This window comes from Acomys minous (genome assembly GCF_964271855.1).
Source record: "Acomys minous genome assembly, chromosome: 15".
Lineage (NCBI taxonomy): Eukaryota > Metazoa > Chordata > Mammalia > Rodentia > Muridae > Acomys > Acomys minous.
In genome coordinates this window covers 93,872,674-93,887,743 of record NC_140497.1, presented here as the reverse complement: position 1 = coordinate 93,887,743, position 15,070 = coordinate 93,872,674, and the positions used below count along the sequence as shown (strand labels likewise).

At 44.3% G+C, this 15,070-nt stretch overlaps 1 protein-coding gene across 1 annotated transcript; it reads right to left on the bottom strand.

The window, feature by feature from the left end:
* Nucleotides 1-506: 506 nt before the first annotated feature.
* DMP1 (dentin matrix acidic phosphoprotein 1) lies at nt 507-12,285 on the bottom strand. Its single transcript, XM_084760607.1, has 6 exons — nt 12,198-12,285; nt 7,597-7,671; nt 7,097-7,144; nt 4,342-4,374; nt 4,126-4,170; nt 507-2,748 (listed from the first exon to the last, which is right to left on the bottom strand). The coding sequence occupies exons 2-6, from the start codon at nt 7,648-7,650 to the stop codon at nt 1,453-1,455; spliced, it is 1,476 nt and encodes a 491-aa protein (XP_084616733.1). The 5' UTR covers nt 7,651-7,671; nt 12,198-12,285; the 3' UTR covers nt 507-1,452.
* Nucleotides 12,286-15,070: the final 2,785 nt, after the last annotated feature.

Sequence of the window (15,070 nt, the reverse complement as noted above, 5' to 3'; positions counted from 1 at the left end):
CCCAGGATACAGATGAGCATCTGACAGAGTATTGAGAACCAATCGCAACCCCATGTGTCTCCACCAAAGCTAAGAACTTACTGCAGTCCCTCCTCATCTGTAGCAGGCATGCTCAGTGAACTGTCATTAAGAACACAGGCTTCTATTTTCAATTATGCATATGTGGGGGGTAGTGTGTGCACATGACTTCAGCTGCACTTGGAGGTGTGAGGCACAAAAGCACGCTGGACATGGAGTTACAGGTGTTGTGGGTCACCAAAGGCTGGTGCTGGGAGCCAAGTCCAGCCTCTTCACGTGAGCAGGACGAGCTCTTAACCAATAAACCACCTCTCCAGCCTCTTCAACGTGTACTTCTATAACAATGTTACCTTAATTATAAAGACAATTTTCAGGAAGTAACTTAAGATGAGTACTTTTATCTTAATGAGAGAAAACAAAATAACTGGAATTTTTTAAAAATAATTGTCTAACCAGAGGCACCATAAGAAATAAGTATACAATTATGGAAATTATTATCTTTATTACAAAACTTTTCATGAGGTAACACTTATGAAACATGTTTGGCACTTGGTAAAAAAAAAAAAGTCAACAACAAAAACCAGTCCTGTGTACAGAACCATTGGGATAGTTTTTGCACTGCAGATGAATAATCTGGAAAAAGTAAAACTATACATCATTGTTAAAATTATGTTTTCTCCCATCTCCCCACTAAATTATTCATATCATCGCCACTGAGTCAGTGAGGCAAGGCTCACAGAAGGTGAAGCGGAGTTTATCCAAGCTATGCCCTTGTGCGGTAGTTCAAGAAGACTTTTACAAGGTTAATATTGAATTGCATAAGATTTAATACTGTTTCTCTCAAGAATAAATAGAATTACATTGTCTTCAATTGAGATTTTTCTATATAACCTTCAGCTCCAGGCTTTGCTACTGTGGAGCCTCTAATTCTCCAAGGCAAAGCTGGTTGCCCCTGCTGTGTTCCCACGTATGGTCCACACCTCAACCATGGTGTGGGCTCTCTCCATCTGTGTGCTTTCATGTTTTAGTTTAGTCTTGATAAGTTTTAGTTTTGTATGTCTCCTTGGGACAAGCTCCTTGGGAGCAAACGTGAGCCTGAAGCATCCCCACATCCCCAGCACGGCCTCGTATTTAACAGAACCTCAATTACTGTCGGGTAGTGACCCATGGACCACTTCACCTGCGAAGCTACTGTGTACACCATTCCGTCCTCCCACTCTCTCTGTGTGTGCTCTGACACCATTCCACAGACTTAAACTTCTAGGGAGTGGGTGGCACCTTAGGAAACAGTGTCATGTCCAGCAATTCCACACAGAAAGAAATGGCCCTGGTTTTGCTTCTGGCTAAAACATCAATAAATTATAGTTGTAGTGAACTCCCTACTCTTAGGCTCCCAGTACATTTTGTAAGAGCCATCTCTTAGACAAACTAACACTAGTAGCCGTCTTGACAATCGTTGTCATCTTGGTCCCCGACAGGTTTATTGTGGTAAGCGTCAACTGTCAGTTTCCTACTGTCAGCCTCCATGTTTTTGGGGTGGTGGTCTTCCTCGCTGCTTGAAGTGCTCTCGGTAGAATTGCTCTCTTCTTTGGATCGGCTACTGTCCTGAGAGTCACTACTGTCGCCCTCTTCCTCAGAACGGCTGTCCTGCGCAGACTGGCTCTCCTCGCTCCTGCTCTCTGTTGAAGCGCTCTCAGACTGGAGGCCCTCCTGGCTGGAGCTGTCTGTGTCCTGGGCCGACTCCTGACTTTCCTCCGACAGCCGGAGGCTCTCACTGGACTCGCTGTCCGCCTGCTCCTCTGTGGACTGACTTTCTGAGCTGGAGAATGTGTTCAGGCTGTCCTCCTCGCTGGACTGACTGTCTTCTTGGTCTCCTGGCTGACTTGTGCTATCTGGGTTGTCACCCCTGGACTCGCTGGCCAGCCCTTCCTGAGACTCGCTGCTGCTTTCCTGGGACAGCCTGTCAGCCTCTTCACTGGACTCGCTGCTGGGCTCTTGTCCCTCCGGACTGTCTTCTTGGAGCTGACTCTCAGCGGTGTCCTCCTGAGACTCACTTCTGCTTCCGTCTTTGGAGTCGGTGTCCTCTGTGGAGTCACTCTGGGTCTCCCTGCTATTGCTGTCAGCAAGCTCCCCTCCATCATCTTCCTCAGAGACCTGGGACCTTCTGAAGGGCTTCCTGCTTGAAAGTTCCACAGACTGGGTGTGGTCAGAATCCTGAGCGCTCGACAGCTCATGGTCTCCTTTGGATTCTTTCGACCTGATACCAGCGCTGCTCATTCTGGGGTGGCCTGGGTCGCTCCTGGAGCCTTCGGGGTCATCACTCAGCATCCCTTCATCGTCGAACTCAGAGCCATCCCCGTGGCTACTCTCTCCCTCGCTCCCACCTCCCACCCGATGTTCCTCACTCTCACTGTCCTGAGTGGAGTCACTTGCCTCACCCTGGCTGTCGTGGTCCCTGCTGTCGCTTGGGGTATCTTGGGCACTGTTTTCTTGTGATTCTTCACTGGACTGTGTGGTGTCTGCAGAGTCCTCACCACTGTCCAGCCTAGCAGGTCCTCCCCATGGTCCTTCAGGCTCATCACCAAAGGTGTCATCTCCACTGTCATCTTCATCATCATCCTTATCAGCTTCCGGCCCCGTACTCTTAGAAAGACCACCAGCCAGTCTATACTGGCCTCTGTCTGAGCCCAGGTCCTCCCCAGACTCGGTGCTGTCAGTGAGATCATTTGCCTGAAGTCAAGGTAAACAGCTGTGGTCAGTGTCCGGGGCTGGTGCAGAGGGAGCTAGCTAGAAAAGGTACCAGCTCTTTCTCCCTTTCCTCCCAGGCTCCTACCTCTCTACCAGAACTTAAATGAGAAGGAAGAACAGTTAAAGCTCAAGTGAATTCTTTCTTTCTCTCTCCCTCTCTGTCTCTCTCTGTCACTCTCAGTCTCTCTGTCTCTCTCTGTCACTCTCAGTCTCTGTCTCTCTCTGTCACTCTCAGTCTCTCTGTCTTTCTCTGTCTCTGTCTCTCTCTCTCCCTCTCCCTCCCCCTGCTCTCTCTCTCTTTCTTCTTTCTTGAGATAGTGGTTTATCCTGTAGTCTTTGCTGACCTTGACTTACTCTGTAGCCCAGGCTTCACTTAAACTTATGGTGAGATCCTCCTGCCTCAACCACTTACTTGAGTGCTGGAGTTACAGGCACGAGTCAGCGTTCCTAGCTGCATCCTATTTCGCACGGCATATCTCTCAAGGCTGCAACCCTACCCTGCCTCGGTAAGCACACATGAACCTTTCTCTGTCCTTCCTTGAGAAGTGAGAGGATACTGCACCAATAAATCACAAATTCTCCCCTAAAGGGTCGTTTCCCCAAATGCTGTGGTTTTACATTTTTATAGTATTCTTCGATGACTATTTAGTAAATAAGAATAAGCAGGCCCGTGACTCATCTCCCAGGTCTGGCCCTGAGCGGGTGCAAAGTGAGTCTACACTTCAGGAAGAAGCACATTCACGCATTTGTTAGGGTCCCCACGGGGCTGTGTATTATAGGGCACAGCTGGGGAGGTCGCTCAGGGGTAGAGCCCTCGTGTAGCAAGTGTGAGACCCTGGCTTTGATCCACAATATACAACTATACAACACCATACAGACAGACAGACACACATACAGAGAGAGAGAGAGAGAGAGAGAGAGAGAGAGAGAGAGAGAGAGAGAGAGACTTTTAAATTAAAGATATTAGCTTTCTGCCTTTCTTATCCCCTAGGACTATGGTAGGACTGCCTTAAAAAGACAGGCACCCCTAATGCAGCTGTGTTTAGTAAAGTCGCTACTTATCTACTACGGTCAGTGTGTGTGTATGAGTGTGTGTTTTAGTTATTTGTCTTTTTTTTTTAAACAAAGAGGGGCATTTAGGGACACAGTGTCTCAGATGATAAAAATGGAATGAACGGCATGTCCACATTTGAATTTTCTTCTCTCGTTTTTCCCTTTTTATTTTATGGAACTGTTTATCCTGCATAACCAATGGTTAGAAAATATTATATTTAGAACTGCCGCCAGGTAATTTAATCTCCCATCATTTTCCTTCAGTTCCTAAGTAGCCAGAGAAGCCAAGGGAGCATGTTTAATTACCTGTTCCTCTGAGCTAACTTTACTTTCTTCTGATGACTCACTGTTCTGAAAGGGAAAAGAAAAAATGTTTATTTTCCTTTTGTAATTCCCAAGGAAAAATACGATTCATATAACTTCCTCCACATTTATATTTACTACCTTCAGAATGGGGGAAGGGGATAGAGTATTAACATTACTTCATGAGACATTTATGATAAAAATAAATGAAATAGTTACCGTTGGGGGTGGTGGTGACTGAGCCAAACTGCCCTGTGTAAAAGGAAGGAAAGCAAGTTATTCTTCAGAGTTGGGCTATGTGGCTGCAAATACTTAGAACAATTTCAGGTGATTTTTAATTTGAAGAGTAAGCATCATGGTCTCATGTTATGAAAAACTTTCTAAAATCTAAGGTCAAAATAAGTAATAACCTGACATATGTTGAAATAGACATGGATGATCATTGTATTTCCAACACTTCACTTTAAAAATGTCTGCTCTGAAGTTGGCTGCCCCTACAACCGAAAGAAAATATGAATAGGGAAACACTGGGATTCAGATCTGGAGTTAGGTCTCGCTTAACTCATCTCTTTCGGCTCAGGCGGTCTGCAACGGCTGCTTGTATACAGAAGGGCAGCAACTCACCTCAACTGACTGTCGGTCCCTTATCCATACGTTAAGAAAATCACTGTGCACTGTGTAATGATAAGAGCCGGCTGTGAGCGTGGATTCAGCCTATGGCACGGGAGCATCTTTGGAACCAGGCAGTATGATATACTGTATTTTTCAGACTATATGACGCACCCAGTTTTTAGAGCAATAAAACAAGAAAAATAGTAAACATAGTCATTGGACCATAAGGTGCACCATAATCCCCCACAAACACTTTAGCAGAGGGCGTGGGGGGGTGGATTGTGTCTTATGGCCCGAAAAAATATGGTAAATCAAAGAAATAATCCATTTCGAGTATTTCCACCTTACAAAATTCAAGAACAGAAAAAATTGAACTGATGAAAGAATTAAGCTTTTTGTGGAGTCGGCAGAGGACACTTTGACGTCTGCATCAAGGGCAAGTGTTGAGTGTAACTGCAACAGTCATAATGGTGGCTCCTCTCACCCTTTCTTAGTCTCAGAATAAACGTAACTGTGAGCATTTGTTCACAATTGCTGGGCAAATTCTGCCCTTGCCCCCGACCCGGCCATCTCTGCTCTTCCCCTTCACCCTAAGCACAGAAGACTCCTAGTGCTACTCCACCATCTCTGCTCTTCTCCTTTACCCTAAGCACAGAAGACTCCTATGTGCTACTCCACCATCTCTGCTCTTCTCCTTCACCCTAAGCACAGAAGACTCCTATGTGCTACTCCACCATCTCTGCTCTTCCCCTTCACCCTAAGCACAGAAGACTCCTATGTGCTACTCCACCATCTCTGCTCTTCCCCTTCACCCTAAGCACAGAAGACTCCTATGTGCTACTCCACCATCTCTGCTCTTCCCCTTCACCCTAAGCACAGAAGACTCCTATGTGCTACTCCACCATCTCTGCTCTTCTCCTTCACCTTAAGCATGGAAGAATCCTGTGACGTGCTCAATGCACTAACTAGAAAGGGAGCAGTTGCTACTGGCGTGCCTTCCACCTGCCTCTCAATGCTGCTTGTCTGGGGGTATCTCAGAAGGGAAAAGCTGCAGTTATCTGTCTTTGCTCTGAGATACAGCAAGCAGACACAATGACAAACCACTCCGTCTGCTATCCCTTGGAATTAACGGCAGAAGAGAGGAGACACCACTGCTGTTCGTATGACTTGATATGTGACTTGGGAGCAAGGTGTGTCCCTACGTCTCTATTTACCTGAAAGGGAAGATCTACATGGGGGCTTTAAAATTATCCAGTCAAAGGACAAAAAGCTCATGGTCTGTCCTGCAGTGTCTATTCTCACTTGAGGCAGGGCTCCCTGTTTGGTGAGTACCAAGAGCGATGGGCCCACGCTGCATCCTGTGACATGGCAACAGTGAGCAATTGCTCAGGCTTCCTGCTCATCCTCGACCTCTAAGTGCTTGGACTCAGTGCTTCTTCACCTTGACCTCTGGTACTCAGACTTTGTGCTTCACCTTGACCTCTAAGTGCTTGCACTAAGTCTTAGCCTTGACATCTAAGTGCTCGGACTTAGTAGTAAGCCCGGCCCTCTGGTGCCAGTCTTGGGAGCTGCAGACCTCCTAGGCCTGGCTCCCTTCTGGGAGGAATCTGTCACACCGAGTGAAATGTCATAATTTAAAGTCAGCCTCCAACATTCACTAGTTATATAAGCTGGACAGGCTACATTGATCTCTCTGCCTCCACCTCTGTTGATTGGTAAAGATAAAATATGCCTCATCCATTGTGACGGTAGAAAAATGAGAAGTGGAAGCAACGCAGAATGCTTGGGATTCTGCCTGGCGGTGGTTCTTGGATGACTGGCAGTCGGTAGGTAGAGTAACTGAGAGGTCAGCACCAGCAAACATCACCGTCATGACAAGGACTCCAGTGTCTTTTCATCCTTCCTTCTGGCACCCTGTGCCTTGCCTTATAGCCCTCTCTTGTCTACACAGACTTTGGGTTCCAATCTTTCAAGAACAGATGCCATTGTTAGTCATCTGCCTGTACCACGGTGCCCATCATTATAAGAGCAAAACAAAAGACGTTTCCTCACAAATTACACTGAGTGGATGTCGAAGCATTATTTTCTTAGATGACCTGAACACCTTGGATCTTCCTAACTGCAGGTTAGCTGTGTCTACACCCTGTTAGCACCAGTCGCCCTTACCGCAGGTTAGCTGTGTCTACACCCTGTTAGCATCAGTCGCTCCCCCAACTGCAAGTTAGCTCTGTCTACACCCTGTTAGCACCAGTCGCTCTTCCTAACCGCAGGTTAGCTGTGTCTACACCCTGTTAGCATCAGTCCTTTTTTACTAATCACATATTAAAATTAGAATATTTCAGAACATCTCGTTTCTACCCACCATCCACTCTTCAGAGCTTTCAGACTCAGTGTTTTGATATCTGGCAACCTAGAAAACAGAAAGTACACAGTCAACCCACAGGCAACTCCTCAGGCAGTGTTTATCAGCACTTCACATATGGGGAGCAGTAGCAGCCAACTTTTAGCCTATTTTAGGATCACCTGGTGGCCTTGCTAACACAGCTTTCTGTGTCCATTCCTACAAGTCTGGATAGTGGATCTGAGGTAGGATTCAAAAATACGAATTTCTATTAGAGTCCTAATTAGTGTTGGTTCTGAAACTCAGGGACGACCCTTTGGAGACCACTGCTGTGAAGAAGATGATGACGGTCATACAGCTATATGAAAGGAAGTGAACAGACTAGACTTGGCTAATGTCCAAAATAAAACAGCTATTGAAAAAAGACTGTTGCTCTCATGTTACTGAAAGTACACAGCCAGCTGGCTCACAGCCATGGAAAATGATGTTGTTTTAGAGAGATAAGAGAGATCAACACTTACTGGAAGAGCACAGGACGACCCCCAGAGGAACATAAGCAGCACTGCCGCCTTCATATTTGAACGTGATGCCTCTACCTGTAATTAAATTCATAGATGTTTCACTTCATAATAAACAGATCAGGGTGTCTTCATTTTTTTTTACATTTTTCTAGCAAAGAAAAAATTCATAAATATGTTCATCTGATGAGTGAATGGGTGGAGAATATGCATGGCGTCTGTACGGTGGAATAGCATCGGCCATGAGGCAGAGCAAAGCCCTGATGTGTGCCGCAGAGCAGAGGAGCCCTGGCAGCACTGTGCAGACTCAAGAGTGCCAGATATAAAGGACCACAAATGTGCGACTCCACTTACATAAATCGTCCAGAATATGCAAATCTCTAGAGACAGAAAGCAGATCTGAATGTTCAGGGCTTGGAAGGAGGGGGCGATGAGGGGTGGGGGTGGGAGGTGCAGATGTCTTCTGTAGGTGATGACAATATCCTTAAAGGGACTGCGGTCAATGTTCACACCTGCGAGTGTACTTAAACCCCACTCTGAAGATTGCTTCATCAAATAGAGGAAGTGTTATGTAAATCACACCTAAATAAAGCTGTTTAAAAAGTCAACGAAAACCTCACTCCTGAGAGGCAAAAATCTTGGAGAGGAGACCTGTAGATATTTCTGCACTGCCTCGTAAGATATAAATGGGGGAAAGGGTGAAGAAGCGAGAATAGAGACATTTCCAGTTTATTCTCCTAAAATTAACCCCCTCTGTGTGTGCATGGATGTTATGTGTGAGCATATATGTATGTGTGCGTGCATGTGTGTATATGCGGGTGTGCATGCATATGTGCGTGCATGCGTACATGCATGCGTGCATGCGTACATGTGTGTGCATGTGTGTGCCTGTGTGTGTGTGAGTCTTCAGTCATTTTTATAGCCATATAATAAAGTCTAGACAAAAATAACTTGCTTTTGCACTCTCCTGTTTTGATCTTCAAGCCACACGCTGTGGCCGGCTTCATATTACAGACTCAGAAAGCTCGTGATGCCTACTGTGACACCCTCGGTCACACATTGTGCATGATTATGCTAAACTCTCTTAGTGTCATTCACAGCACAGAAGGACCCAAAGGGCCCTGGGGAATTAGAGGTTTGGGGTACACTTGTGAGTCATGCTGAGATGCACAGGCGGACTGAGCTGCGGGTCTCTGGGAACTTTGTTCTTCCTCTCCGCGTAGACCCGCCCAATGCTGGTGTAGAAAGTTACCAAAATGGTTTGAAGGCAAGTAGTTTTCCTGCCGCGGTAAACATCACAGCTTCTCAAACAGACGCACTTGGCTCACTTTCATGTGTTTTTTTTTTAAATTCTGCACACTCATTGCAGACTCCATATTCAAGTGTTTCTTTCTTTACATATGAATACATGCTATACATATGAATACATGCCATACATATGAATACATGCTATACATATGAATACATGCCATACATATGAATACATGCCATACATATGAATACATGCCATACATATGAATACATGCTATACATATGAATGCATGCTATACATATGAATACATGCTATACATATGAATGCATGCTGTACATATGAATACATGCCATACATATGAATACATGCTATACATATGAACACATGCTATACATATGAACACATGCTATACATATGAACACATGCTATACATATGAGTATATGCTATACATATGAACACATGCTATACATATGAACACATGCTATACATATGAACACATGCTATACATATGAACACATGCTATACATATGAACACATGCTATACAGTGAAAACACATCGAAGCCACAGACTTCCCACACTGGCTGTCTAGTAGCATCACCTGGGAATTTTTTAAAAAGTTTTTTCTTTATTGTAATTTAACATACTACATAGTTTCCATGTTATGTTAATTTATTCTTGAGTTTTTCACCTAACATCAACCAAGAAAAACATATATAAAAAATGTTCAACTGCACCTAAAATAAGTCTAATTCAACAGATGTTGCTTCTTACAATCAAAACATTTTTTTAAGTTCTTAGATTCATTCTTCTTATAAGGTTAAAAAAAAATTCCAAAATGCAATTTTCCCAAAATAACTACATGTCAATAGCTTTGGTTTCACAGACAGAAGGAGAGTTATACAAATTTCCTGCGGTTTACAATTTCCTGATTTTACAATTCGAATAACTTCCTAAGTATCAAATGTCCCAGAAAACAGCAACGACTACTGAGTTCTCTGGCATCTCTTTAATTCCTCTGTTGTCCAATAGCTGACAATGTGGAGCTGCCAGATGCGGTTACTCTAAACCAATTAAGGTTATAGGTTTTCCACCAGGAAGGGTGTAGTGTCCTTGTTCAAGTTCCTCAAGAGTAGAGTGGTGTGCCGCCTAGGGAAGATGCCCTAACTTGCTCAGGCTTCTAGAAATACCATTTATATCCTGACCTAAAACAGTAATTTCCCAAATAGAAGACTAGGGAAAGAAAACAAGACATCCCAGAGTCACAAGGGAGCTGATGCTGGCTCCCAGAGAACACAGCCCCATTGAGGAAAGTCGGCTCTTCAAGCCTATGTTGGGTTTTCAGTTAGTATTTTTCTTGTACTACTGATGTTTTGTGAAGCGTATTTCCAAGTGAAAACACCAAACTTTTGTAAACTTCTTAGCTACTTTCTAAGAAAGAGCAGAAGCAGACACGAGCTCAGGATTCTAAATATTAGGTTAACGAGGTCACTAGAGGCCTGCGTCTCCTGAGTCCTGAGCTGTAAGCTCTCCCCCAGTCCCCAGTCACGGAATTTCTACATTTGAGGTGTGGTTGTTCTATGAGAGCGTCCAAGTGATGGAGTTCAACAGCCATGACTTAAGTCACATCTGTTGGGAAGCCCCTGTTCTGGAGACTTCCGGCCCTTCTCAGTTGTTAGCCTGGAGGTCAAAAGCTCTACAGTCAGGATCTGGAAAGGCACTGTGTTTCCGAGGATGTTCAAAGCTCTGTGTTTAGTAAAGCAGCTTGTTTTAGAATGTCCTCAAAGCTAAGTTCCACTTCTAAGGAACAGATCTTCTTTGGTGTAAACTGAAATGAAGGGATGGGCCAACAGGAGAATGAAAAGCCACAGGCTCATTTTTAAACCTTTGGAAAATAACTTAGGCTTATTTCCTCCTTATTGCTAGCCCTGAGAACACTAATGCGCAATGTACTTATTTATTAATCATTAATAAATATTTGTTGAGAGCAGCCAATGTGCCAGGCACTGTCCTAGGCGCTGAGATGCAATACTTACACTAGGAAGAGAGTAACTGTGACTGTTTGTACTACAACCAACCAGCACCTGCTCTAATGTTGTCATCGTTGCTCTTTGAAAATAAATGGAATTCTCAATTCTATTGTAATTCAGGGAGCTAAAGAAACAAATAAAAATTTCCCACCTTTCTAGTGATTGTGACTGCCTCCAGACAATTGCCATCAGCCCCATAGTATATGCCTGCCGTCATCCATTGTGGGATAAGTGTCCCAAACATAGGTTGTAAAACCCCCTAAATGTCAGAGACGCCCTGTTCTAGATCACCACTGGTGAACAGTAAGCCGACTAAATGACCTTTAGAAAACTCCTTGTTCACACATTCTTACTCAACAAGGTTAAGGAAGGACAGGCCCCAGGAGTGTCCACTAAACAGAAACTGGAGGTGACCAGGAGCTGTTGCTCTTGAAGAGGACAGCTTGCTTACTCCATGAAGCACCTTCTGGATGTCACAGGGAACACGTGGCTGACCACGCTCTGTGGCCTGACCACGCTCTGTGGCCTGACCACACTGTTGTGGAGGACAGACACTCCAGCTATTGATGAAATCAAGTGTGGAGAGTGAAATCATGTCTGATTGGATTATGTGTGTGTATATATACATACAAACACACACGTGTGAATATCTATGTACATATATGTATATACACATACCTGTGTGCCCAGAAAATGTCCTAAGAGGCAGCCCTGCTCAGCATCTACTGGACTGTATCTACAAGTGACACATTATACCAACACGAATATCCAACTGCAAGTCCAAACTGTAATTGCCATGTGCTTGGATCACCCCAGGGGCTTGGCATCACCCTTCATGGGCATGCACAGTTCATAACAACTACCATGGTTCTCAAAGTGAACGAGGCCAAGTGCTGCTTACCTTACCTGACGGCGTCTTGAAACTCCTACCACACTACTTTATACCCTTTTGTGTCTCCACATCTAAGACAGCTACATATAAAAAGGTTTGTTTCATTAATTAAAGCTTAACTCCAAGGGGACTTTCCCATCAGCCTCCTGTTTAGCAAACGTTCTCTTTCAGAAGTAATTACACAGAGATCTAATTAGAGCACAGCCGGGAAAACACCTGGCTTCTTTGACCTAACGTGTCATTTTAATACCATTATCATTTTCTACTGTGACACTGACCGCAAAAACAAAAATAAGAATCTGTTTTACTCAAAGCTTAGCTCTCCCCGTCTTACTCTGGAAATCAACACCTTGTACCATCTACATATTTCATAGTTTTCAAACACCAAAGCAAAAGTTATTTTTAAAATTTAAATGATGAAAATGCCTTACCCTGTCTAGCTCACAAGGTCTTTTCCGAAGGTCAAAACCCAGGTTGAAGTTCTCACAGAGACTCTCAAGGTAGCCGCTCTCCAGCTGCTGCTCTGTGCGCTTGTCTGACACTGCAGAATTTAAACTCTGCTGCAGCTCCTCACGGCCAATCAGCCCCAGGCTGGCGGGGAGTGACATCACAGGTGTCACTGAGACCCCATACACCCACACTTCCTCCAGCTGGCAGAAGTAGGTTTTCTCTAAAAAGCTCTTGTGGTTCTCAAATGACTAGACTAGTTTCCATTAAATTGAAGATCTTCCTAAAGCTTTATTTTGTTTTCTAAATATATGTCATCCGCATCCATGCAAGCTTGTGGACATTACAAACAATGATGAGGTCTCCTGCCCACGAACAGATCCCAGAAGGCCCAACGATGGGAAAAGGAGCGTCAGAGAGGGCTAGAGACTTTCCTGTTGATGTATATTTCCAGGTAGCACGTGAGGAAAGCCATAAAAACTACATTTTCTAAGTTTTTAGTGTTGAGAATAGGGGCTTATATTTCTTCACTTCCTCTGTTAACAGCCTCTCCTGCCTACCCTTTCCCCATCCATACACAGACTCCAAATTCTTACTGACCTAAGCAAGTACCACTCGCACGATTCCATGTGAATAGGAAATGTTAAAGTACCTCCCTTCAGTAACTTTTTTTTCCTTTTTTTTCCTTTTTATTAACTTATTCATACTACATCGCGATAGTTATCCCATCCCTTGTATCCCCCTGTTCCTCCCTCCCTCCCGCTTTCCCCCTACTCCCCTCCCTTACGACTGTGACTGAGGGGGACCTCCTCCTCCTGTATATGTAACTTTTATTTTTAACAGTAACAAAAAAGAATTTAATCTTCCATTATCCCCTGAAAATACTTAGCACATTTTAGTAATCTTTGAAATGAGAGTGAGAAATTGAATACCCAGAGAGGTGTTGACAAGGAAGTCTATTCCATCACCAAAAATGAAACGGAATGAATAAATGCTGTTTTCTAGAATCTTTCTGAGGAGTGGACTGAAGTTGGCTGAGGGTTCTGGAAGTGGGTTTGGCACCGGCTCAGGAGCATCGCTCAAATAACAACAGCACAACCACTAAGTAAACACTTGAATGATATAATACACAGCACCAGGCTCTAATTTCCCCAAGAGTAAGGAGGCTTGCTTTGTTAACTGAAGTATACACAATACCGCAATGCTCCTAAAGCCAGGGATGGTTCTCGGGTCATCATAAGTCCTCAGGAAATATTTTTTTTTTGAATGAATGGATGGACTGAGGTATACAATTACCTTGACTGAAATGCTTACATGACTCACACTCACTTTTTTTTAGATACGACAACCTGGAAACCTTCTTGAAATATGTAGATTATTAGAGTTATTCATTGTGAACTTAAAACGTGGGGGGGGGGCGCAGGATGTGAGGGGGAGGAGTCTGTTTTCTCACAGAGTTGGTTAGGAGGCCAGTGTGCATGGGGAGAAGCTCTGAGTGCCACGTGTTCTGTTCTGGTTCTGAATCACACTCCCTCGTGGCTCCACGGTCCTGAGTCCTGCCTGAGGTCTATATCAGAAGAACCTTATAATCTTATGTGAGAGTGGATTCTGGGAAGGCTTGGGGAGGGAGGACGTTGTTTTCGACTCTCCAAATCCCACACCCAAACTGAGAACCAGTGAGTTAACAAACTAAACATGAGACAGCAGTTGAGATAAAATAGTGTGTTTTATTATCTATTGCTGCATCTAAAAAAAGACCATCCTAATGTTTAGTAGTTTATACTGTAGCTTTAAAACAACTGGCAGCCCATTCAGGGGTTTGGCTGGTAGACTTCCAGGAGCTGCCACCATGAGATCGTTGCCTGAGAGCTCAGCTGAAACTGTCACTGCGCTCTGGCTGTGACCTGCCTGCATCGCTTGGTATTCTCACAAGGTGATGGTGGGCAGGGCCCTCACAGCTACCCTGAATGCTGCTCCCTCCACATTCTATGGGGTCACACCAGGCAGAGGGCCATCCCAGAGTCAGAACAAGAATGCAGGCCCTACCTCAGGATCTGAAGGTCAGGGCAGACATGTAGAGAGCAGGCAGTGCTGAGGCCGTTTTTGAGAGGTTTTAATATTGCGAGGCAGGCCATTCCCACAAAATACAAAGTGAGTGGGGTCAAAACTGCTCTGGTGCCATGAGTGCAAGAAAGCCACAAATAAAAAGAAAATGACTAAACGTCATACTTGTATGAAACCGTCAAAGCATGAAAAAGTAGAAAGCTATTCTGAAGGCTAAGCGTCACAGATAGACAAGATGACCAAGTCCAGGAGGGAATACTATTATTCTCTACTCTTAAAATAACAAATAAACTACTACAACTAGTCATGAGAACAAATTAAATTTTGAGTTGCTCAGAAGTGAAGTGTCAAGAATCAAGAAAAGATCTAAAGTAAAAGAAGAAAAATTATTTTGTAAATGAAAACATCTAAAATGAAACCAGGAAGGAAAAAATTATAAAAATCCCTTAAAAGAAATAGAAAAAAAAAACAAGAAAATGCTTTGCACATAAAAGAAATAGAGTGGGGAAAGTGCTTAAAAGACAATGTGATAGGGCTGGGTAAATGGCCAAGTGTATAAAGTGCTTCACGTGCAAGCAGCAGCGCCTTGATCTAGCTCCTCAATGCCCATGTAAGGGCAAGTGTGGTGCACAACTGCAGCTGCAGCACCGGAAGCAGAGGCAGAAGCATCCTGGGTCCCATCTGTCAGTCAAGTTCAGCTAAAGCAATAAGCTCTGTGTTCCTTGAAGAAACTGTCTCAAAACTTAGGGTGGCAGCCTTGGGGAGATGGCTTAGCGGGTAAAGAGCCTACTGT

Bases quoted from the DNA above. Each gene is read 5' to 3' on its own strand.
- DMP1 (XM_084760607.1), bottom strand. From the start codon at position 7,650: ATGAAGGCGGCAGTGCTGCTTATGTTCCTCTGGGGGTCGTCCTGTGCT. The intron at 7,145-7,596 runs GTAAGTGTTGAT...TCTGTTTTCTAG, and splicing joins GGTCGTCCTGTGCTCTTCCA to GTTGCCAGATATCAAAACAC. The intron at 4,171-4,341 runs GTAACTATTTCA...TTTCCCTTTCAG, and splicing joins AGTCACCACCACCCCCAACG to AACAGTGAGTCATCAGAAGA.